We start from the raw sequence: 24723 nt of genomic DNA, 5'->3' as shown, positions 1-24723 counted from the left end.
GTTACAAGCTACAGCACTGACTTTCAAAAATATAAAGAGCAAGTTGAACGGAGTAAGTTGAATTTCTCTACCAAGGCATCTCATTCCTATAATCTACCATTCCTAAAAGAGGAATTATTTAAAACCATTACAAAATTGCCTAATAGCGCTCCAGGTCCCAATGGCATTTATTATACTGTGATACAACACCTAAACTCATCTTTAGTAGCGACCTGGAGCGTGGGGTATTCGGGGTTTCAGGACCGGATGGCAGTCATCCTGAAATAAGTGGGTATATGGGATGTGTTAGGGTAACTAAGAATAGGAGTACTAGCATGTATGCTTGCATGTATACCAATGCTAGAAGTATAGTAAATAAATTTGATGAATTTGAAGTGTTGGTCAAGACATCAAAGGCGGATATTGTTGGGATAGCAGAGACATGGCGTCACACAGATATAAGGAATGCTCAACTGGAATTTGGGGAGTACAATGTGTACAGAAAGGATAGACAGGATAGAAAGGGAGGAGATGTTATGCTGTTAATTAAGAAAAACATAAAATCAAAAGAAGTGCATCCAGTTAATATAGATGAACAGTGCACTGTTGAGTCAGTTTGGTGTGACATAAGCACTGCGAGAGCAAAAATAAGAGTAGGAGTGTGTTATAGGCCTAATGACTCGAATGAGTACAATGAACAATTGTACAGAGAAATAGAGTGGGCTAGTAAATCAGAATGTCTTATAATGGGGGATTTTAACTTCTCAGATATTGACTGGAACTTGTAGATTGGTCACTCACACACTAGTCAGACTTTTGTCGATTTATTGGATGATTGTTTTCTGCAGCAGCATGTTCGAGAGGCAACCAGAGAAAGTAATACTCTTAATCTGGTTATCAGCAGTGATCATTCGTGTATTAAGAATTTGCAGATAAAGGAATCACTAGGTGGCAGTGATCACAGTGTACTGATGTGGGATTTACTTAAAGGTATAATTACCATCAGAGGTAAAGGAAAGGGTTTTTGCTTCCGTAAAGGAGAGTACAGTGGTCTACCATAGTTTTTAAATTCTGTACAGTGGGCTCAACTGACGATGTTACCAACAGTAAATTCTAAGTAGGAAGCATTCAAGGAATTAATCGTAGAAGCTACTAAAAGTTTCATACCTATTAAGAAATATTGTTCAAGGTTTAGGCCTAAATGGTTATCAAATGAACTAATGAGACTCGTAACAGAGAAGAAAAATGCATGGGATGCATATAAATTATCAAGCAACTCAGAAGCCTATGGCAGATATAAGCTAGTCTGTAATCAGGTCACAAAGGAGGTTAGGCAGGTGAAGGCAGATTACGAGAAATCCTTGGCAAAAGATGCTAAGAAAAACAGCAAGGATTTCTTTACTTATATAAACTCTAAAAGGAAGGGGATGAATCTGATTGGTCCACTTGACATCGATGGTTCGACTGTTGAAGATCCTGCTCAGATAGCAAACAAACTGAATGTGTATTTTGCATCTACATTCACACATGAGGAATTATTAAGGTTTGAAAATGGTAGAAGGTTATCAAATTGTAGCAGGATACTTAATGATTTTGGAATAACTGAAAGCAAAGTGGAGGAGAAATTGTTGAAGTTAAACATAAGAAAAGCACCTGGGGTGGATGGGATCTATCCAGTTATATTAAAAGGGGGGCCGCAAAGCAACTAAGCAAACCCTTAGCCATAATTATGAGAGCATCCTTGGACTCAGGGGTAGTTCCCACGGACTGGAGATGTGCAAATGTATCCCCAATTCACAAAGGGGGATCGAAGGGTGACACGAGTAATTACAGACCAGTTAATTTAACTTCTGTTCCGGGTAAAATAATGGAGTCACTGGTTAAAGATGCATTGCAGGATCATCTAGACAAGACTGCAGCAATAATTCAGACACAGCATGGGTTTGTTAAGGGAAAGTCTTGTCTGACAAATTTGATAGGATGTTATGATATGGTTAGAAAGGAACTGGATGCAAAAAATAATTTTGATATCATATATTTGGATTTCAGGAAAGGTTTTGACACTGTTGCGCATGGAAGACTATTGTACAAATTGGAGCAGAATGGTATTAAGGGTAAGTTGCTACAATGGATGAAAGGATGGTTAAGTGGGAGAAGACAGAGGGTGGTAATCAATGGGTGCTGCTCTTCTTGGACTAATGTTATTAGTGGAGTCCCACAGGGTTCGGTGTTAGGTCCACTGTTGTTTTGTATATTTATCAATGATATTGATGAAGGTATATCAGGCTTAATGTCGAAGTTTGCAGATGATACAAAGGTTGGCAGGGTTGTTAATGACAGTAATGGCAGTGGGCTACTGCAACAGGATCTAGATAATTTGGGCAGATGGGCTAAGAAGTGGCAACTGAAGTTTAAAATTGACAAATGCAAAGTACTGCATATGGGTAGAAGTAACCCCAGAGAAACGTACCAACTGTGTGGTACTACACTTAAGGTGGTAGAAAATGAAAAAGACCTGGGAGTAATTGTGCAGTCAGATATGAAGTTTTCTGAGCAATGCAGATAGGCTGCTAGGGCAGGTCATGGGGTTTTGTCAATGATATATAGGAATTTTGCTAGCAGGGAAAAGGAGGTGATTGTCCCTCTGTATAAGGCAATGGTCAGGCCACGCCTTGAGTACTGCGTATAGGTCTGGAGGCCTCATTTTAGGAAGGATGTAGATTTACTTGAGTGTGTACAGAGAAGGGCAACAAGATTGGTGAGGGGAATGAAGGGATCCTCTTACCAAGAGAGGCTTAAGTTCTGCAAATTGCAGTGGCTGGAGACTAGGCACCTGCGAGGTGATCTGATTGAGGTGTATAAGGCCTTGAATGGGTTGAGCACGCTGAATTCTGATGGGATCCTTCCACTTGTTCAGATTACGAACCTAAGGGGGCATAAATTCAAATTAAGAAAAGACAGATGTAGAATAGATGTGCGGAAATTTGCCTTTAGCCAGCGGGTGGTTAATTGCTGGAACAAACTTTCATCTGTCATTGTGGAAGTTGATAGGTTTAATAAATTTAAGGAGGAACTGGACAGGCATTTGGAGGGAATGGTGTGATTTTTTTTTTTTTTTTTTTTTTTGGCTGATGCTGCATAAGCTCATACACTTGCTTTCTTGCATCACATGCCACTACTACTACTACTTCTACTACTACTCTGATTATCTGGATATCCTACTAGCTCTATATAATAGAAATTTTCTGAACAACCTGTATCCATCCATATGGCGGCATGCAATTGTCCTTGCATTTCCCAAACCCAGAAAAGATCCTTCCTATACATATAATTATTGCCCTATTCAATGACCAGCTGCTTAGGGAAAATCCTTGAATGAATGGTGCACAATAGACTTACATGGTTGCTGGAAAAATAGAATGTTTTATCACCCCACCAATTTGGATTTAGGAAAAATAGATCAACATTTGATCTACATGTCAATGTTGAAACAAATATTAGAAACTCATTTATAAGAAAGCAGCATATGGTGATGGTGAATCTAGATCTTAAAAGCTTTTGACACAACATGGAGATTCGGAATCCTACGAGATCTATTTCAGTTAGAATACAGAGGACAACTTCCACAATTTATAGAAAAATTCCTTTCTGACAGAACATTTCAGGTGCGACATAAAGGCTTTTATCTACAATACATACACAACAGGAAGGGTTCCCCAGGGCTCAGTATTAAGTGCAACCCTGTTTGCGCTGCGGGTGAACAATATCATAAAGTTTATACCACCTTCACTGGAAATATATATGTACACAGATGATCTTTCCATTTCATTTCAATCACAAAACATGAACACGATTGAATGACAGCTCCAATTATCCATAAACAAAATAGAAGCATGGACTAAAAATAATGGATATAGATTATCTGAGAAAAATCAGCTGTTATACACTTCTGTAAAATGTGTGGTCTTCATCCTGAACCGGTCTTATTCTTAAATAAAATTTCTCTACCTGTTGTTCAAAATTTCTCCTTATTAGGCTTAATATTAGATATAAAACTAAACTTTCATGAACATATACTAAGACTTTGAACTAGTTGCCTCTCAAAACTTAACATCTTGCGCACAGTATCTTCAATGGCCTGGGGAGCCGACAGGTACACATTACTACAATTATATAAAACTTTGATTAGATCTCGTTTGGATTATTGATCTCCTGTATATGCTTCAGCAAGAAGGAGCATGTTACATCGCCTAGATACCATTCACCATAATGCTCTCTATATAGCTCTAGGAGCATTTAGAACTTCACCAATTTACAGCCTGTATGCAGATGCATCGGAACCCCCACTGCAACTCTGACGAGATTATCTACTGTGAATGTATGCGGCAAAAATATATAGTCAGCCATCACATCCAAATTGGTCCATTATTCACGATCCACCATGGACGAGTAATTATGATTGCAAGCCAAATGAAAATAAACCAGTAGGACTGCATCTCAGACACTTAGCTCGAGTTTGGGAAATACATTTTCAACACATTTTTGCAGTAGATATAAACTCTGAACCTTTTTGGATTCCAACTCTGCCTTTGTCTCTATCATATCTTACAAACAGGAATAAAAAAGAGATCTCTCCAATCATTATACAGAAGCTCCATGCACTGCACAGTTTTGAAAATAGAAACAGTCATCAGATTTACATGGATGGTTCAAAATCGAACAACTCAGTAGGTGCTGCAGTGTTTTACTGGAATATATTATATCTGTCTCCTTGCCTCATGTTTGCAGTATTTTCACAGCAGAATTATATGCTATTAAACTAGCACTGGATGATATTACTGAGCATCAACTTCTACCTGCTCTAATCTATACTGATTCCCTTATTGCAGTAGCAGCTCTACAGAATAGCAAATATTCCTCAAATTCCTTGATTCAGCATCTCAAAAAACAAATCGGAGTTTTGCATAAAGCAAGAAAACAAGTGTCTGTCTGTTGAATTCCCAGCCATGTTGGAATCCCAGGAAATAATCATGCAGACCAAGCCGCAAAAAATCCAGATCTTAATATACAAGATAACATTCAGTTTGTACCAAATACATCCCTATAATCTGTTATACTTCCATTTGGAAACAACTTTGGAGGGACCACCCATGCAATAAACTTTGCAGAATAAAAAGAGATCTATGTTCATGGCGTTCTAGCTCACGTACAAATAGACAGGCGGAAGTTATATTGACAAGACTGCACATTGGGCATACCTTCCTCAGTCACAAACATTTACTTCTAAGAGAAGATCCCCTGCTCTGCTCTGTCTGTCAGATACAACTTACAGTAAGGCACATCCTGATTGATTGTCCATCCTATTCAGTCATTCGAACCACATCCTTCCAATCATTAGCAAATTTGCAAGCTCCTCTAACTTCTTTCATATACTTGGTGACAAAGCAAACCTAAGTGAACTCTTCATATATATTAAACATCTTGGAATAATAAATACACTCTGATATATCCATCCATAAATCATTAAAATGAATATAATGACACTGAAAGAAACATTATTGGTCACAGTTGCTCTTGTGTCGTGAAATTTTCATAACAACAACAACAATAAATGGAGAAATACTATTAGGACCTGGTGGTTTCTTAGCATCAAGTTGTTCAAAATATTTCTGACATCCTTTTGATGGAAGACCACAGGAGACACTAAATGGAGCGTACTGGGAATTGTGGAAAGTGGTTTACCAAGATCATCAATACATAAGTTGGAAGGAAAACAGGATGCTAACAAGTCAGGTTTATCTTTGGCTGAAGAGGCAATAGAACTCTCTGGTTTTGACAGAGGTGGGAACTTTTGTCCATCTCTGAACAGAGATGGACAAAAGTTTGTGGCCAACAGCTTTGGCAAGAGACTAGAATGTCCAAGTATCGTTTGGACATGAATCAAGTTTTCTACTCTTAGCCTATTCAAAATGTATTTTTTACCTGATTAATAACTTCTTTACAATTGTTACAAGCTTTGGTGTAAGCAGAAAATAAACCTGGAGATTTGGATACAGCCAATTATGATATGGAACATTCTTCTCTTGAACAGGCTTAGTACATTTATTGGAAAAACCAAGGTTAGATAGGCACTGAGATTATACACCACCTGGTTATAAACCACTACCTGTCAAAATCAGATTGTTTTGACAGGTGGCAACAATGATCTTGGTAAACCACTTCCCACCATTCCCAGTACACTCCATTCAATGCTCCTATGGTCTACCATCAAAGGATGTCAGAGGGATTTTGATGAATGTTGATGCTAAGAAAGCTCCAGATCCTGATGGTATTTCTCCACTTGTTCTATTCCAAAATTTCTTTCTTATTCCAAAAGTGTTTTCTTTCTGCTTGGTAATTTTACCTTATCCAGCAAGTCCCTCCCATCCAATTATTGGCCCGTTGCAATTACTTCTACTCTGTCTAAAGTAATGGAGAACTCGATTAACTGCCAACTCTTAAACCATCTAGAAAACTTCCATCTGATCAATGATCATCTGAATTATTCGCCATATGATTCCTTTCATTTCGAAGGTGGTACTTGTGCATGTGTCCATTCTGATATTCCCTGTCAGAGACTTAGTAGTTTGGAATCTCCTCTTTTCGATCTTCTCTGGCTTAAAATCTCTCTGCTACATTCTGTCAAATTCATCTGTTGCCTCTATCATTCTCCCAACTTTGCTAATCACTTGAACTTTTGGACTTTCTCTCTTTGAAACTTGACTTTCTCCAGTCCTAGTTTCTAAACAGTTGGTAATTTTTGTTTGTGATTTTAATGTTCACAACTCCAGATGGCTTCCGTTTTCTATTCACACAGACCCAGAAGGTCGAGATGCTGAGGCATTTGCAATTACTAATGACCTTGCACAGATTGTTCATTTACCTACCAGAATACCAGACAGTCCTAACCTTGCAGCCAACACACTTCATCTTTTTCTCACAAACAACCCGTCTTAGTACATGGTCATAGCAAGTGGTCCTCTAGGCACCTCTTTTCCCAACTTCGTGATGGTATCTTCTCCAATGGAGCCTTTCTGTCATGGCCATTCTCAACCTCATGTCGTTTGACATTACAAGAATGTAAAATGGGATGATCTGCAAGATTTCTTTTCTTCTTTTCCTTAGTCAGATTACTGTTTCAAATCTTCTGATGTCAACGTTAACTCAGATCGTGTCAGTGAAATTATTCTTGTAGCAATGAAATCCTTTATTGCACATTCCACCTTAAAATCTTTTCACTAGTGTATAATCCATACACTAGATTTAGGCAGTGAGATTATACATTACCTGATCCGGAAGCCTCATAGAGAGTTACCAATAGGTTTTTTTCCAGTGGACTATCTTGTGGCCAGCTTGCAAACTCCATTTTAGTGCTGTACCCTCAAAATGTAAGGAAGATTGGATGTTTCCATAATGTCCATCGTAACCTCAGAAGACTTCAGTCATACTGCTTGTTTGAAGAGATGGGGAGGAGTTGTGGGAGCTCTGCACTATAGACTAATCATGGGTTCCACCACTTCAAGCCTCCAATACACAAAGTGGCAGTATTGCATCAGTTCATGAGAGTCATCTACACCCTAGTGAAACATACAGTGCTCCTTCCAGTATGCATGTGCGATTACAGTGTGTTGGCATATGCCACTGAATTTTTTTTCCTTTTGCTGTTTTTAATGTGAGGAAGAAGAGGACCATACATAGTTTCTTGAGTTTGTTAGGTAGGATATAATAACTTTCTCTGCTCCTTAAAGCTTTTCATATACAGATTATCATACAAATGGATATGATATTTTTCTAGTGGGTTAATGGATGCAAGAATAATTGGCACCTGTTATTTTTTCATCTTTTTACAACAGCAGGGTTTCAATTACCTTTAAATCTCTAGTGCCCACTGGAAAAAAAAAAAAAAACTACCTATGGATGCAAGTAGCATAACACCAACATGTTTTTAAAGAAGAACAGAATGAATGTTGCTGACGAATTGAACATGTTCTTCAAATCGATCTTTACAGGTTGTTGTTGTTGTTGTTTGGTTTTTAGGAGCATTAGCAACTAAGGCCATATTGCTCCAGGATATGCGGTGGTCATTCCTTAACCTTTCCGCATCCTCCGTATTTGGTGGTGACGGGCTCGAACCCCGGTCTAATCAAGAAGCGTGTGCTACGCACTGCTGCTCCTTCCCACCTGGCTACGGAGGCGCCGATCTTTACAGGAGACAGACTAAATTAACTACATCAAAAATACAGAGAATTGTTTATTAGAAACACTTATGAACCTTAAACCAAATAAGACCTGTTGAGATTGATGAGATATATCCATCATATCAACAGGGATGATGGATATATCTCAATTGCATTTTGTCAATTCTAAGAATTTTGTCAACTAGACTACTAAGAACTTTGTATGCAGATCACTTTACTGTCATTTTAAATAAAATCAGTTAGAAAGGAAAAATGTCTACTAACAAAAGAATCTCTAACTTCGCAAAAAGGTTGAAATTAATCATGATTAATTTCGAAAAAAAAAAAAATGTTGAAGTGTGACAAAGTTTTCTTTGTCCTCTTCAAGTGTATTGACATTGTGGAAGAATACAAATGTTTACATATCAACACTGGAAAAGAACATAACTGGGAAAAAAAAAATTTAGAACGTGCAAGGTTACAAACTTTGTGAAGCATTGCTTCAATGGTTCACTGCAGAAAGAAGTGCTGGATTTTCAATAGATGGTCCAATCTTGAAGGCTGGAGTCGAAAAATTTGCTAAACAAAATGGATGCGACAATTTTGTATGTAACAATCGTTGGCTGGATTGATTTAAAAACCAAATAGAAGCATATTAATACAAATAATATGTAGTTATACAGGGCCGCCACAAGTGGGTAGGTGAGGTAAGCGTCGCTTATGGGTGGCAGTTCAGGAGAGTGCCAAATTTTATTTTTACATATACAAGTCAGACCTCTGTTTAACGAACTTCTTTATAGTGAAATTTTCTATTTGACAATATATTTTGAATTCCCCTTGGTAATTACATTTAAAATAGTTTCTGTAGAATGAAGAAAATTTCTGTATAACAATGGATTACGAGAGACTTAACTGGGAGTGCATTGTTCGAACCTCTGGTCTCCAGGCATTGCTCATTCATGTCAACAGAAATGCTCCTTTTCTGTCTTTTTTTTTTGGGGGGGGGGCTGCTGTCCCCACGCCTGCTAATATAAAGAGAACCTGATACTAAGAACTCATACAATTACTGCAAAAAACATCAAATCATTAAGAAACGACTTGAAACAAACAAACAAACAAACAAACAAAAAAAAAAAAAAACTCACCTCATCAGCCCTCGCATGCTGGCTGGTACACTTCATCAAACATTCACACTGAAAACACTTGTATTCTAAAGCTATCAGATTCACACTTGTACACCATTTTCAATTACACTCTTACATCCATCCTTTTGCAAACGGAATAACGCGCAATAACCAAGGTAGCGAAAAAAACTCACCTCATCAGCCCTCACATGCTGGCTGGCACACTTCATCAAACATCCACACTGAAAACACTTGTATTCCAAAGCTATCAGATTCACACTCGTACACCATTTTCAATTACACTCTTACATCCATCCTTTTGCAAATGGAATAACATGCAATAATCAAGGTAGCGAAGCGGCAGCATGATGACGATGACGACTAAACAACAGCACAATAATTTCACATTTGATGCTAAAATCAGAAGCGAATTTGCATCCAATCAAGCAATAAAAAAAGGCAAAATGAGGTAAATTGCACATTCTCAGTAATCAGAATTCGACCGAATAATCACACTGTTCTTCGGTCACACCCACAACGGAGATAGAGATCCAGAATAAGATATATGATACTATTTTTAGCAAGGCAATGTACAGCATTCAGGGGATCTTCAAAAGAATTATATGAAAATAACAATGGTAACTTTTTAAAACTTACGGAAACAATTGCTAAATTTGATTCGGTTATGGCAGAACATATTCCCCGTATTCAGAAATCTGAATGAAAAAATTATTGTTTTTATATTATTTGGGTGATCAAATACAAGTGAAATTATTGAAATAATTTCACAAAATATTGAAGATAAAATACTAGAAATGACTAGAGAAGCTAAGTATTTTGCTATGATTTTACTATAATCGCTGAAGATGAAAATAATGACATGGACACAAGGATTCGTTCTAAATCAGTAGCCTTAAAAATTTTACTATAATCGCTGAAGACGAAAATAATGACATGGATACAAGGAATTGTTCTAAATCAATAGCCTTAAAAATAACATCTTATGAGTTTCTTTGTTCAATTATAATTTGGTATGATATTTTAAATAAAATTAGTCCGGTAAAAAAAAAAAAAAAGAGAGAGAGAGGAAAAAAGCAGTCCAAACAATTCTCGGTTTGTCTAATAATATGGCTACTATCATTGGCATTGAAGCTTCATTTCCAGAAGTAAGCAAAGGATTGAAAAGACGTCATTTTGATTATGAAACTAGAAATGAAGCAATTCAGGATCCACTATAAAATTTTAATTTTTTCTTTCAAATTATGGACACCATAATTTTCTCATTAACTGAAAGGTTTACAAATATGAAAGAACATGTAGAAATATTTAAAATGTTTTATAAATAAATAATCTTTATTTGTCCTACCATACTAAATAACATTTCTGAATTAAAAATATGGTCAGATGACAATTTATTAAATCATTGCAAAGATTTACATATTAAGTTAAGTGACATTGATATAATGAGTCTGATATTGATGGTTTGGCATTATCTGAAGAGCTTAGAGTACTTCAAATTTATATTAAAGACAATATTAGTCCATTTGAAGTTTTACAATATATTTTTAAAAACGATTTTACAGATACTTTTCCAAATATAGCAGATGCATTAAGAATTTTTCTAACTTTACCAGTTTCAGGTGCCTCAGGTGAATGGAGTTTTTCAAAATTAAAATTAATCAAAAATTATTTTCAGTTGACGATGTCTGCACAACGAATCTCTAATTTGGCAATAATTTCAATAGAAAATGATCTTTTGGAACAAATAAACATAAATGAATTAATTAATAAATTTGCACATCTTAAAGCAAGGAAACAAATTTGTATAATTTTTTAGCATTATAATTTTCCTTTTATTTTACTATTGTGGGTATGATTAACTGTGATTTAGAATTTAATGATTTTGTTATTTTTGTTTGTTGTTTCATTTTATTACATGTAAGATATGTTGTAATTCTTTTCTTTTTCAATAAATTAATAATAATTATTTACGTTTTTTTATTTTTTAATCGAAATATTTTGGGGCGGCAAATTTGATTTTGCTTACTGGTGGCATATAGGGTCGCAGAGGCCCTGTATATACTAATACTGTATTTTATTTCTTTTGTTTTTTAAATCTATTTTTTTTATCAAGTTATTGAGAATTAAAAAAAAAATTGGAGGTAGATTTAACTCATCACTGATATAGTGAGTAACAGTTATAGAGAGGAAATTTTGTTGGTCCCTTGATGCTCATTATAACAAAGTTCGACTGTGTTATAATTACCTTAACTTTCAAGCATAATGGTATAGCCTAATACATATAATGCAAACTTGGTAGTGTGGTAGTATTATTGCTGCATAACTAGTATATCAATAAGAACATTCAAATATTAATTATATAATTAGTAATGTAAATTTCACAGCATAACCAGTGCATAAGATATATTTGTTTAGTGAAGTATTTTTAACTATACTGAATTTACTATACAGGGCAGTAAAGGAAAGGGCTCAAACTAGTGGGAGTGTCATGGCTCTGGGGAGGATTAAGGGGGGGGGGAGTTGTACTCTGAATTACAGCCTTATGAGATGTATGGCTTGCTTGATGTTTGCAGAGCTATCAGGAATGGGATATGATACCGGCTAGGTGGTGGAAGTGCTCGATGTAAGGAGTGCGAGAATATTAGGCATCAACTCAGCATTTTATGGGCCATTATGATAGGCTGAAGAATAAGGTGGATGTCCTCAAAGGAATTAAACTGAGGGACCCATCAAGCTCTCAACTGTCCGCATCAATGTCAGAGCTTGCATTAGATCATCAGGCAACACAGATGCAAACCCCTGAGGCAGAATGTGTTGGTCCCAGAGGAGTTAGTTGTTGTCAGTGACTCAATTATCAGGGGAAACAGGAAATATATTGTGCAAAAAGGATAGGTGGAATAGGACCAGGGTATATCTGCCAGGGGCAAAAGTTAATGACATTGTAGAGCAAATTCAGTCATCTTTTAAGGGCATCAAAGGTGATATTGTTGTACATGTTGGCACTAATGACATTAAGAGTAGGCCATCTGCAGACTTACGAGGAGTGGTATGAAAATAATGCCTCCTATTTTTTAACTCAGAAAATTTAATTCATTCCTGCAATTATGTCTTTTACATCAATTAATCTTCAATCATTAATACACACGCTGTTATTTTTTCACAAAGTCTCCATCATTTTTTATGCACTTCCATCATCTCTGAGTCTACAGAGTATAACTACTAACCATATACTATATGGTTTAATGCTAGTTATACTATACAGTATAACTACTAACCATATACTATATGGTTTAATGCTAGTTATACTATACAGTATAACTACTAACCATATACTATATAGTATAATACTAGTTATACTATAATTATGGTCCAGTTCCCTCAACCTGAATTGTTGAGGAGGCTTCCATCCTGCAGTGGATTGATAATAGCTGCAGTTTACCTTTAAAAGGGCCTCCATAGCTGAGTGGTCAGGAGCAGGAGTGCAGTAGTGCACGCTCTTTGAGCACAACTAAATTGTGTTAAATTTATTTTTAATTATTTGTTACTCTAATGTAAGATTTTTGATTTTTCGTTTCAATTTCTGGAGAGTATCATACGGAAGTGTTCTACGTATACTGTATTGAGGTAAACTTCTCTTATTATTTTACAACTACATAGTATTTGTAAAATAATATGAGGAGTTAACCTCAATATATATAGTAGTACAACTATATAGTATAATACTCATTATGCCTAGCCCTCGAGCTTTGGTCCAACCTGGCCCTCTGGCTGGGTAACACAAACAATGCCCAGACTTGGGAACAATTAATCAAAATGAATTGTTATTTCAAACATTTTGGGGTACTTACTCCACAGATTCAATGTTAGTGACTCAGTTAGCATCATTAGCACCATTTAGGAAATTATGTCATTTGCAACATTTCAGTAAGAAAATTTTGTTACCAATTGGTTTTGCTTCAGTCCAAAATTTAGTAGGTGCCAAATATGATTTCAAATCAAAAAGTTTCTCATGGTCTCACCAGGCTGGCAAATGAAGATCAGACACTTCTGATAAAGGCAATCAGCTCCAGTAAAATGATGATGCAAAGAATGCTGTCCTAAAAAGAGATTAGTGATTCCATGAAAGAGATACAAATAAGGAGACTGTGAAAGATATGTGATAGAGTAGGTTATATGGAAACTCCAAAGGAACTTCTTGTTGAACTCCAAAGTAATAGGAAGATTAAATTCTTAGGAGTCACTGTGCCAACCAAAACAAATTGGATACAAATAAATACTATAATGTTGAACAAAATGTTGCTAGAGAGGATTTAAGTATTAGTACTGTATTAGCATTAGTAGAGGCATATGATGCAAGAAAGCAAGTTTATATAGCATCAGCCATAAACAAAAACAGCACCTTCCCATTTCACCCATCCATTCACTCCAAATGTTTGTCTAGTTCTGCCTTGAAGCAAGCAAAATCATGAAAAATCATCACAAAAGCAAGCAAATATGTGTTTTTATATATTCTTCTCCAATTCAATTAAGAATGGATTATTTATGCAGATTGAATGTAAATACCATACTTGAGAAATGCAATTTCACATTGGTGTAATTCTATCAGGTTTGCACATTTTTAATTTTTTTTTTTTTTTTTTTTTTTGTTTTTAGTGTATAAAATGCACACTTACCCATTATAGGTGTTAAAATGTAGTGCATAATTTTTGCTTAATCAAATGTGTAGGGTAATTAAATCACATCAAATTGTTTTGGAAAATATGCTCAGTATTGCCATGGCTGAAAGCAGTGTGTGCGTGTGTCATTTTCTTTCATGCACTGAAACTATTGTATATATGATTTAAGTGTCATTTGAAATGAAAGCTTGTTGTTTTTAATATGCTCTTTAATTGTTTTTGGTTTCTTTCTCATTAACAGATGAACCTGGAAAACCTGGAATACCAGAACTGATTGATTGGGATAACATGAGTGTTAATCTTAAATGGACTGCTCCAACACATGATGGAGGAGCTCCTATCACCAAGTATATTATTGAGAAGAAGGAAAAATTTAGCATTAATTGGGAAAAGGCATCAGAAGTTGGGGGTGACCAGCTGGAAGGAAAAGTTACTGATTTGAAAGAAAGAGCGGAATATCAGTTTAGAGTTTTGGCTGTGAATAAAGCTGGACCTGGAGAACCTAGTGATGCTACTAAGAATCATTTGGTAAAACATCGGAGATGTAAGTTTAAAATTAAAATCATTTTAGCATTATATTATTGATATTTTGATTATGGTAATTCAAGGCAAGTGCATTGAATTACCAAGGCACTTGCCATCATTGACATATTATCATAATGGCATCTTTATTCTGTTGCAATATTACAGTCTGTTACAATCCATTTATATAGATATAATTTTCCATTTTTCTTTATTTTCAGCACAATCCTGATTAAATAAGAGCAAGACCATGGAAAAAATCACAGTACCCAGATAACCAGGTTTTTAGTTCAAAATGTCTTCAACCCTGTGCAGGTTCCATAAAGGCAACTCTTGGCCTATTGATTAGGACAGAAATAACATTGGTGATGCCTTTATGTAAAAAGAGCACCTTGCCATGGCCCTCTTTGACATAATAAAATGCTTTTGACATAGCTTTTGCTGATGCTATCGAGGCAGTGTTAGGGGGGTCAGAAAACTGCTAGCTTGGGGTGATACAAGGACTAATAGATTAACAGTAGCCACTGACAGAGGTGAAAGTGATTCTTGCACTGCTTCTATTGGAATGAGCCGCAGCCTGGAAAACAAGATGCAGGATATTTCAGAGACTGCTCGGGGTCATTGCGGTACAAGTAAACACATGGGTTGTGTTAGGGTAGCTAAGAATAGGAACAGGTGCATGTATACTTGTGTATACACCAATGCTAGGAGTTTGGTAAATAAATTTGATGAATTTGAGATATTGCTCAAAACATCAAAGGCAGATATTGTTGGGATATCAGAGACATGGTGTCACACAGATATAAGGAATGCAGAACTGGAATTTGGGGAGTACAATGTACAGAAAGGATAGAAGGAAGGGAGGAGGGGGTTATGCTATTAATTAAGAAATACATAAAATCCAAGGAAGTTAAGCCAGTCGACATCGCTGGACAGTGCAGTGTCGAATCAGTTTGGTGTGACAAAAGCATTGGGAGATCAAAATTGAGAGTAGGAATGGGCTACAGGCCTAATGACTCTGATGAGTATAATAAGAAACTGTACAGGGAAATAGAGTGGGCCAGTAAATCAGAGAGTCTTATAATGGGGGATTTTAATTTCCCAGATATTGACTGGAATTTGTGGGTTGGTCACTCACACACAAGCAAGGCTTTTGTGGATTTATTGGATGATTGTTTTCTACATCAGCATGTTCGGGAGGCAACTAGAGTGAGTAATACTCTTGATCTGATTATCAGTAGTGGTTCTTCATGCATTAAGAATCTGCAGATAAAGGAACCACTAGGTGGCAGTGATCACAGTGTGCTGAATTGGGATTCACTCAGAGGTAACTACCATCAGGGGTAAAGGGAGGGGTTTTTGCTTTCGTAAAGGTGACTACGATGGTCTGAGACAGTATTTAAATTCTATATAGTGGGACCAACTGATGATATTACCAACAGCAAATTCAAAATGGGAGGCATTTAAAGAACTTATCTTGGAAGCTACTAAGCTTTACATACTAACTAAGAAATATTGTTCAAGGTTTAGGCCTAAATTGATGTCATATGAACTAATGAGACATGTGGCAGAGAAAAAAAATGCATGGGATACATATAAATTAACATGTGACACAGAAGCCTATGATAGATACAAGCTGGTCTGTAACCAAGTTACAAAGGAGGTTAGGCAGGCAAAGGCAGTTACGAGAAACCTTTGGCAAAGAAAAACATCAAAGAGTTCTTTACTTATGTAAACTCTAAAAGCAAGGGGATGAATCAGATTGGTCTACTTGATATCGATAGTCCAACTGTTGATGATCCTGCTCAGGTAGCTAACAAACTAAATGAATATTTTGCATTGACATTCATGCCAGAGGTGTATTCAACTCTGGCAGTAAGCTAAATAATCTTGTAATAACTGAGAGTAAAGTGGGGGAGAAATTGTTGAAGATAAACACAAGAAAAGCACCTGGGGTGGATGGGATCTATCCAGTTATATTAAAGGAGGCAGCAAAGGAAGTATGCAAATGCTTATCCATAATTATGAGAGCTTCCTTGGACTCTTGGGAGGTACCCATAGACTGGAGATGTGCAAATGTGACCCCAATTCACAAAGGCGGATCAAAAGCTGACACAAGTAATTATAGACCTGTGAGTTTAACTTCTGTTCCAGAAAAATTAATGGAGGCACTGGTTAAAGAAGCACTGCAGGATCATCTATTATTATTATTATTATTATTATTATTATTATTAGCTATATGGCAAGGAAGCCGAAGTTTTTGCTGCACAAGCAAAAAAAAAAAAAAAAAACCCAATTTACCCAGAGAGAGAGAAGTAGAAGTGAATCACCAAGAAAGAGAAGAATGATGATATCCAGCTTAGGACAATGGGTGTGCCAAGCCCATACTCACGAGATGTGAGCCCCTGGGGTTTACAAGACTTCAGTTATAGCTCGGACACAGCATCATTTTGTTAACGGAAAGTCTTGCCTTACCAATTTGATTGGATACCATGATGCAGTCACAAAAGAACTGGATGCAGAGAATAACTTTGATATTATATATTTGGATCTTAGAAAGGCTTTTGATACAGTTGCACATGGAAGACTGCTGCACAAATTGAATCAATGTGGCATTGGAGGGAAATTGCTGCTATGGATAAAGGGATGGTTGAGGGGCAGAAGACAGAGAGTGGTAATCGATGGACACTGCTCATCGTAGACTAATGTTATTAGTGGAGTCCCTCAGGGTTCAGTGTTGGGTCCATTATTGTTTTCTGTATTTATAAATGATATTGATGATGGGATATCAAGTTTAATGTCCAAGTTTGCAGATGATACAAAGGTTGGCAGGGTTGTTAAGGACACTATTGATGCTATACTGCTGCAACAGGATCTGGAAAGGTTGAGCAGATGGGCTGAGAGGTGGCAAATGTAGTTTAACATTGACAAATGTAAAGTACTACATATGGGAAACAGCAACCCCAGAGCAATGTATCAACTCTGTAGTACTACACTGACAGTAGTAGAGAATGAAGGCAGATATGAAGTTCTCTGAACAGTGCAGACGGGCTGCAAGAGTAGCTCATGGTGTCTTGTCAATGATATACAGGAATTTTTCTAGCAGGGATAAGGAGGTGATTATCCCCTTATATAAGGCAATGGTCAGGCCACACCTTGAGTACTGTATACAGGTCTGGAGGCCTCATTTCAAGAAGGATGTAGAGCTGCTGGAACGAGTACAGAGAAGGGCAACAAGATTAGTGAATGGAACAAAGGGTTGCTCTTACGAAGAAAATCTTAAATTTTGCAAATTACAGTGTCTGGAGACTAGACACCGGCAAGGTGATCTGATAGAGGTGTATAAAGCTTTGAATGGTTTGAGCATGCTCAATGCCGATAGGATTCTTTCTCTTTCTCAGAATAGTCACCCCTGAGAGGTCATAAATTCAGATTGAGGAAAGACAGATGTAGGATATATGTGTGGAAATTTGCCTTTAGCCAGCAGGTAGTTGGTGAGTGGAACAGACTTCCATCCCTTGTTGTGGAAGTTGATAATCTAAATAGATTTAAGGCTCAGCTGGACAGGTATTAAGAACGAATGGAGGGGAGAAATGGAAGTGTTTTTTTTTTTTGGCTGATGCTGCATAAGCGTGCTTTCTTGCATCATATGCCTAATGCTAATATGGTATAATGAACAACCTATACGAACTGGAATTATATGGACATCTACCCCAGTTTATCAGAAACTTTCTATATCACTGCTCATTTCAAGTTAGTGTTCACAACCACCTATCTCAGTTTTATCCAGGATGAAGGGTTCCATAAGGCTTAGTGCTAAGTGCCATTCTGTTTAAAATAATAATGAATTCAATAACCTAGAACTACCCAGAGTTGGCAACAAGCATGTTCAACTGGTTCTGCTGAACAGGGCCCTACACTTGAATGATCTAAATAATAATATCATCTTTTCTGCATTTCTATCAATGAGCCTACTGCCATCTTAATGTGTAATTAGCCATATTATCGTCTGTGCAAGCCAACTTGAAAATTGCTAGAAGTAGAGTGTGTACTTCATTTTAAATGTGTGTGCGTTTCATTTGATATTGAATATAGGATGTTATTTAAAAATGTAATTTTTGCACAGGACCCTAAGTCCCTGGGTGCCAAGCAAATTGTGACCATGCGATTTAACTGTGCATTCTTTCACTCAGAAAACTTTCCAGCCAGGGCAATTACTAGTTCTTTTTTAAGTTCCTACATTTTAAAAACTGTTTATTTGATAGAAGCTCTTCTACTAAAAAGTTCTTGTAGAGAGCGAGAAAGGAAAATCACCTTTATTTATATTTTTCTTTCTTAAGTACTAATCCTTACTAATCTCCACTTGATCACACCAGACATTGCTCCTGCCTCCCCATGACAGGACCAGAAACCTTGGCAGAAAAATTGGTCTGCCAAGGGCCAAAGATTGAGCACAATATGTTTCCACCTTTAGAGCCGACAAGCTCTCAGCCACAGATGAAACTAATTATGGCATTTCTAATCCCAAGAGGTTGAAACAATTCACCAATAACAGAGTTTCCTGCATTTATAATTTTGCATTCACTTTCAGAACATCTCAGCAAATTATCTTCTTTCCTCATCCAGAAACACCTGGAGAGTTTTGCAGGATCTCCTAAGACTATGAAAAGACTGGAATCCAGAGATCTACTTTTAGAAACAGCTAACCATAGACATTCAGCGAAACTTCTACAACTTTCAAATTTTGCTAGTATACCAATGAAAGTACCTCCCAATGCTAATCTAAATACATCTAAAGGTGTGATATCTAGCTGGGATCTGTTGAACATGATGGAGGCAGAAATAACTCGAGCTTCAGGATCAAAATGTTATTGTGACAAAAAGAATAATTATTCTTTTTTTCACCTACCAGAAATATTATTCTTACGTTTAATTCCCCAAACTTAACATCATTGATAAAAGCAGGATATCTACTTTGCTGTGTTTGTCCCTACATTCCCAATCCCTTGAGATGCTACAAATGCCAAAATTATGGCCTTTCTCAGACAGCATGCAGATCTAACCCGGTTTGTACCAGTTGTGGCTCTTTCGACCACACTCGATCAATGTTTGGTGATGGAAATGACTTGCCCCAACTGCAAATGCAATCATCCTGCATACTCTAAAATTTGTGACATTTGGAAAACTGAGAAAAAACATTGTTAAATAAATTGTTAAAATTGTTAAATGGTTGAGAACAAGGTGAGCTATCAAGAAGTGAGGAAACTAATTGCTCCCACTATATCCAAATGTACCTATGCTGGTATTGGACAAAAACAATAAATAGTGTCCACCCAAACTGATGCTACAGTCCCCTTAAACATATCAATCTTCGATTGGGCTTGAACTGTTCTCCCTCAGCAACAGTCCATGTCCCTAACCACTCAGACTAAGTAACACTCCTCTTTCAATACCAGCAACATCTCATTCCCCACCAGTGATTGCTGCCACACCACATAGTCAAAGTTCCAATTCAAGAAAGCATATCCAAAACACCTCCATGCATACTAATTACTCAACCAACCAGGAAGATCCGATTCTAGAAATATATGTGGAAGAAGATGTGGACACTGGTCGGCCTATATTTCCAAAAAAAGGCAAACAGAAGTCTGACCATCCTAAAGCTGCCATATTGAAAATGCAGTTAGATACAGCTCCTTGTACTCATCTCAAGTAATGCATTTTTTTGTATCTCAGTACATCGAATGCTGCCCATGGTGGTGTGATGGCGACAGATCCCTGCCAAGCAAATTGTTCTTCAAACAGAAATTGAAGCTGTTACTGTCCGTTTAATCACTCAGATTGTGATAACGCTGGTTGCAATTTACCTTCCACCAAATCATAGCTTCTCTTACAAAGATCTTGAAGACCTAATACAGTTACCTTTGCCTGTCTGCCCATTGGGAGATTTCAGTGGTCACCACCCCATATGGGGATCTTCTAAATTATATATATATATATATATATAACCAACTAATTGAAACCTTTTTGGATAAGCAAAGCCTTACTATTCTTAATACTGGTGCACCTTCTCACATACAATTGCCAACTGGACAAATTTCCGCAATTTATCTCTCAATATGCTCCCCCGATACTGTTCCAATCATGGAATGGTCTGTTATGGATGATCCCATTGGCAGTGATAATTTTTCAATTATTTGTAATCTGCTCACTACCCAACCACCATTAGCAAAACATTGCAGGAAATGGAAATTCTCTCAAGCCAACTGGGTCAAATTTCAGTCACCAATTGCACTGGATGAGGAAATTACACGATTGCATCCTATAGATGAAGTGACAGAATATATCACATCCCAATTGTTATCTGCTGCTAAAAACTCAATTCCATTATCGAATTCTCTGGCCCAGCAGCATTTTAACTACTGATGGTATGATGAATGCACAAAAGCAAATAAGGAAAAAAAATAAAGTGTGGAATTTATTTCGTCGATCACCAACCACAACCAATCTCATTAACTATAAGAAGCAAAGGACAAAAGCTCAAGTTATTCAAAGACAAGCCAAGAAGGATTCTTGAACTCAATTTTCATTCACTGTAAATAGAAACACTGACTCTAGATTAATATGAAAGAAAATTAGACAACTTTCTTGCAAGTTTCTGACCATCCCTTCCACAATTCTTTCCTGGAACGGGTAAGAACTCTCTGCTCCTCTGGATATAACAAATGCCTTGGGCAAAACTTTTTTTAATAACTTGATGCTGATGCTTCTGAGATGCATCAACGGGAATAACTTGATGCGCTGAGATGCCAAGTTTCAACAGCATCGAGTTATTCCTGGGAATTCCAGAAAATAAAGATCATCACCGAATGGCGACCCATCAACTCTCCTACTCTCTACTCTTTCCCTATAGCCTCTTCAGTATTTGGGACCTACAATCCATTAGAACAACATGCAATGGTGCTACAGGACCAGAAAGAATATATTATATAATGATACAGCTCCTTGGTGACAAACATTTGCAACTGCTGCTGTTATTTTATAATTGAATATTTCGGGAAAACATCTATCCTACGTCTTGGCACGATGCCACAGTTCTGGCCTTTTTGAAACGTGGTAAAGATCCCTTCAGTCCTTATAGATACTGGCCGATTTCCCTTTTCAGTTGCCTCGGTAAAATCCTTCGGAAAATGATGTACAGGCAACTTTAGCATTAGCATTAGTAGAGGCATATGATGCAAGAAAGCAAGCTTATGCAGCATCATCCAAAAAAAAAAAAAAAAACACTTCCATTTCACCCCTCCATTTGTTCGAAATACCTGTCCAGCTGAGCCTTAAATTTATTTAGGCTATCAACTTCCACAACAAGGGATGGAAGTCTGTTCCACCAACCAACTACCAGCTGGCTAAAGGCAAATTTCCGCATATCTATCCTATATCTGTCTTTCCTCAATCTGAATTTATGCCCTCTCACGGGTGATTATTCTGATCAAGAGGAAGAATCCCATCGGCATTGAGCATGCTCAAACCATTCAAAGCTTTATACACCTCTATCAGATCACCTCGCCGGTGCCTAGTCTCCAGACACTGTAATTTGCAAAATTTAAGATTTTCTTTGTAAGAGCAACCCTTTGTTCCATTCACTAATCTTGTTGCCCTTCTCTGTACTCGTTCCAGCAGCTCTACATCCTTCTTGAAATGAGGCCTCCAGACCTGTATACAGTACTCAAGGTGTGGCCTGACCATTGCCTTTTACAAGGGAATAATCACCTCCTTATCCCTGCTAGAAAAATTCCTGTATATCATTGACAAGACACCATGAGCTACTCTTGCAGCCCATCTGCACTGCTCAGAGAACTTCATATCTGCCTGCACAATTACCCCCAGATCCTTTTCATTCTCTACCTCTGTCAGTGTAGTACCACAGAGTTGATACGTTGCTCTGGGGTTGCTGCTTCCCATATGTAGTACTTTACATTTGTCAATGTTAAACTCCATTTTCCACCTCTCAGCCCATCTGCTCAACCTTTCCAGATCCTGGTTGCAGCAGCATAGTGTCAGTAGTGTCCTTAACAACCCTGCCAACCTTTGTATCGTCTGCAAACTTGGACATTAAGCTTATTATACCATCATCAATATCATTTATAAATACAGAAAACAATAATAGACCCAACAGTGAACCCTGAGGGACTCCATTAATAACATTAGTCCACGACTTGTTTGGATCATTGAAAACCAAAATCTAATTAGTAATACCCAGCATGGCTTTTGCCAAAACAAGTCTGCCTTAGATCTCATGATCAATGCTGAGTCCACAATTCGGAATGCCTTTGTGAAAAATGCACCCTGTTATGGTCTCCATAGACATAGAGAAGGCATTTGATACTAGCTAGCATCACAGCAATCACAGCATTCTCAGTGACCTGCATGCCCTTGGTCTGCGAAGCAATCTGCCAATATTTATTAGCATTAGTAGACGCATATGAGTCAAAAAAGCAAGCTTATATAGCAACAGCCAAAAAAAAAAAAAAAAGAACCCTTCCCATTTCACAAATCCATTCACTCCAAATTTTTGTCTAGTTTTGCCTTGAACTTATTAAAGTTGCTGATCTCTACTACAACAGAGGGAAGCCTGTTCCACCAATCAACCCCCCCCCCCTCCAGCTAAAGGCAAATTTCCACACATCTATTCAACAATTGTCTTTCCAAAATTTGAATTTATGCCCCTTAGGTGAGTAATCTGAGCAAGAGTAAGAATCCCATTAGCATTGAGCTTGCTCAAGCCATTCAAAGCCTTATATATCTCAATTAGATCACATTGCAGGTGCTCCTTGACATGGGCACCCATATGTGGTGAGGGGACCTCCCAGTAATGCTTCTGGCTTTCATCTAGACTAGCATCACTATCCTGGTGGTTGAGAGGCCCAGCCTTAATAGACCACTTGGGCCCCTGCTTTGACAAGACAGGTGGTCCTGGACTGGCCTGACTGGGATCAATTGGTGGGTGGTTCTTACTGCTATGGTCAACTGTGTTCCAATAAGTCTCCCTCCCTTTGGTCCTGGGTGGGATCAAGGCTTATTGGAAATGTGGGTATGATGCTCCTGAGTGAACTTGGCATCCCATTCGTGTATGCAGTACCTGCTAGTTCACGAGTGGGCGTCCCCTTGTAGGGCTCCGTGTTGGGTGAGGTACTTAGGGCAACCTGAAATTTTTATTTTACTCCTATGAGTATTTTAAATCCTATTTCTTCTGGGGCCCCAACAAAGCCCCTACCTAATCGATCAGATGAGAATGACACCAATTCTGTCAAAAGAGCCAGTACTGAGGATAAAATGCCATCTAACACCACTTTTCCTCATTCTCCATTCCATTGGAGAGCAGTCAATCGGGAAGATGTCACCCTTCTTCATCCAGAAAGGATTAGAAGTGTTGGCAGGACACCAAAATCCGTAAAACGGCTGTGTTCTGGCAATCTTTTAGTTGAAGCTTCAAGCATAAAGCAAGCAGAAAGAATCTTTAACCCAACATCCATGGGGGGGGGGGAATACCGATGAGTGTAACACTCCACAAAACTCTGAACTCTTCATGAGGTGTCATTTCAGAGTGGGATCTTCTTCATGTCTCTGAAAAAGAGATCTACTCTGAACTAAAAGACCAAGGAGTGACAGCTGTCAAGAGAATATCAATGCGAACGGATGGGAATCTCGTCCCTACCCAAGTTCTCATCCTAATATTCAATACCCCACGGCTTCCAAGTTCCATCAAGGCAAGCTACTTAAACTGCATAGTGATGATTTATATCCCAAACCCACTGAGGTGTTTTAGGTGTCAAAAATACGGCCACTCACAAACAGCTGATCATGGTAATCCTGCCTGTGCTCGATGTAGTGTGAAGGACCACGAGAACAAGGAATGTTCAGCTTCCAAACCAATCTGTGTAAATTGCCAAGAAGAGCATCCTGCCTACTCCTGAGCATGCCAGCAGTGGAAGGATGAAAAAGAAATTCAAAAAATAAAAACAGCTGAACGTTTCCATCCTGGAGGCTAGAAAACACATTCGACCAATCAATAGTTGTTGGTGACTCTATTGTCAGGGAAACGGGGAACATGCCATGTATAAAGGATAGGTGGAACAGGACCAGGGTATATCTGCCAGTGGCAAAGGTTGATGACGTTGTAGAGCA

At 37.6% G+C, this 24723-nt stretch overlaps 1 protein-coding gene across 1 annotated transcript in view; it reads left to right on the top strand.

Moving 5' to 3' along the window:
- LOC150087120 (twitchin-like) overlaps positions 1 to 24723 on the top strand; it is a 3511780-nt gene that overhangs the window by 1197362 nt on the left and 2289695 nt on the right. Inside the window, 1 exon segment of the mRNA XM_090372971.1 lies at positions 14258 to 14560. Coding sequence (XP_090229097.1) covers positions 14258 to 14560 — 303 coding nt within the window.

Source organism: Mastigoproctus giganteus, chromosome 4, assembly GCF_048544385.1.
Source record: "Mastigoproctus giganteus isolate SK-2022 chromosome 4, ASM4854438v1, whole genome shotgun sequence".
Lineage (NCBI taxonomy): Eukaryota > Metazoa > Arthropoda > Arachnida > Uropygi > Thelyphonidae > Mastigoproctus > Mastigoproctus giganteus.
This window is presented reverse-complemented; position numbering and strand designations above follow the sequence as displayed.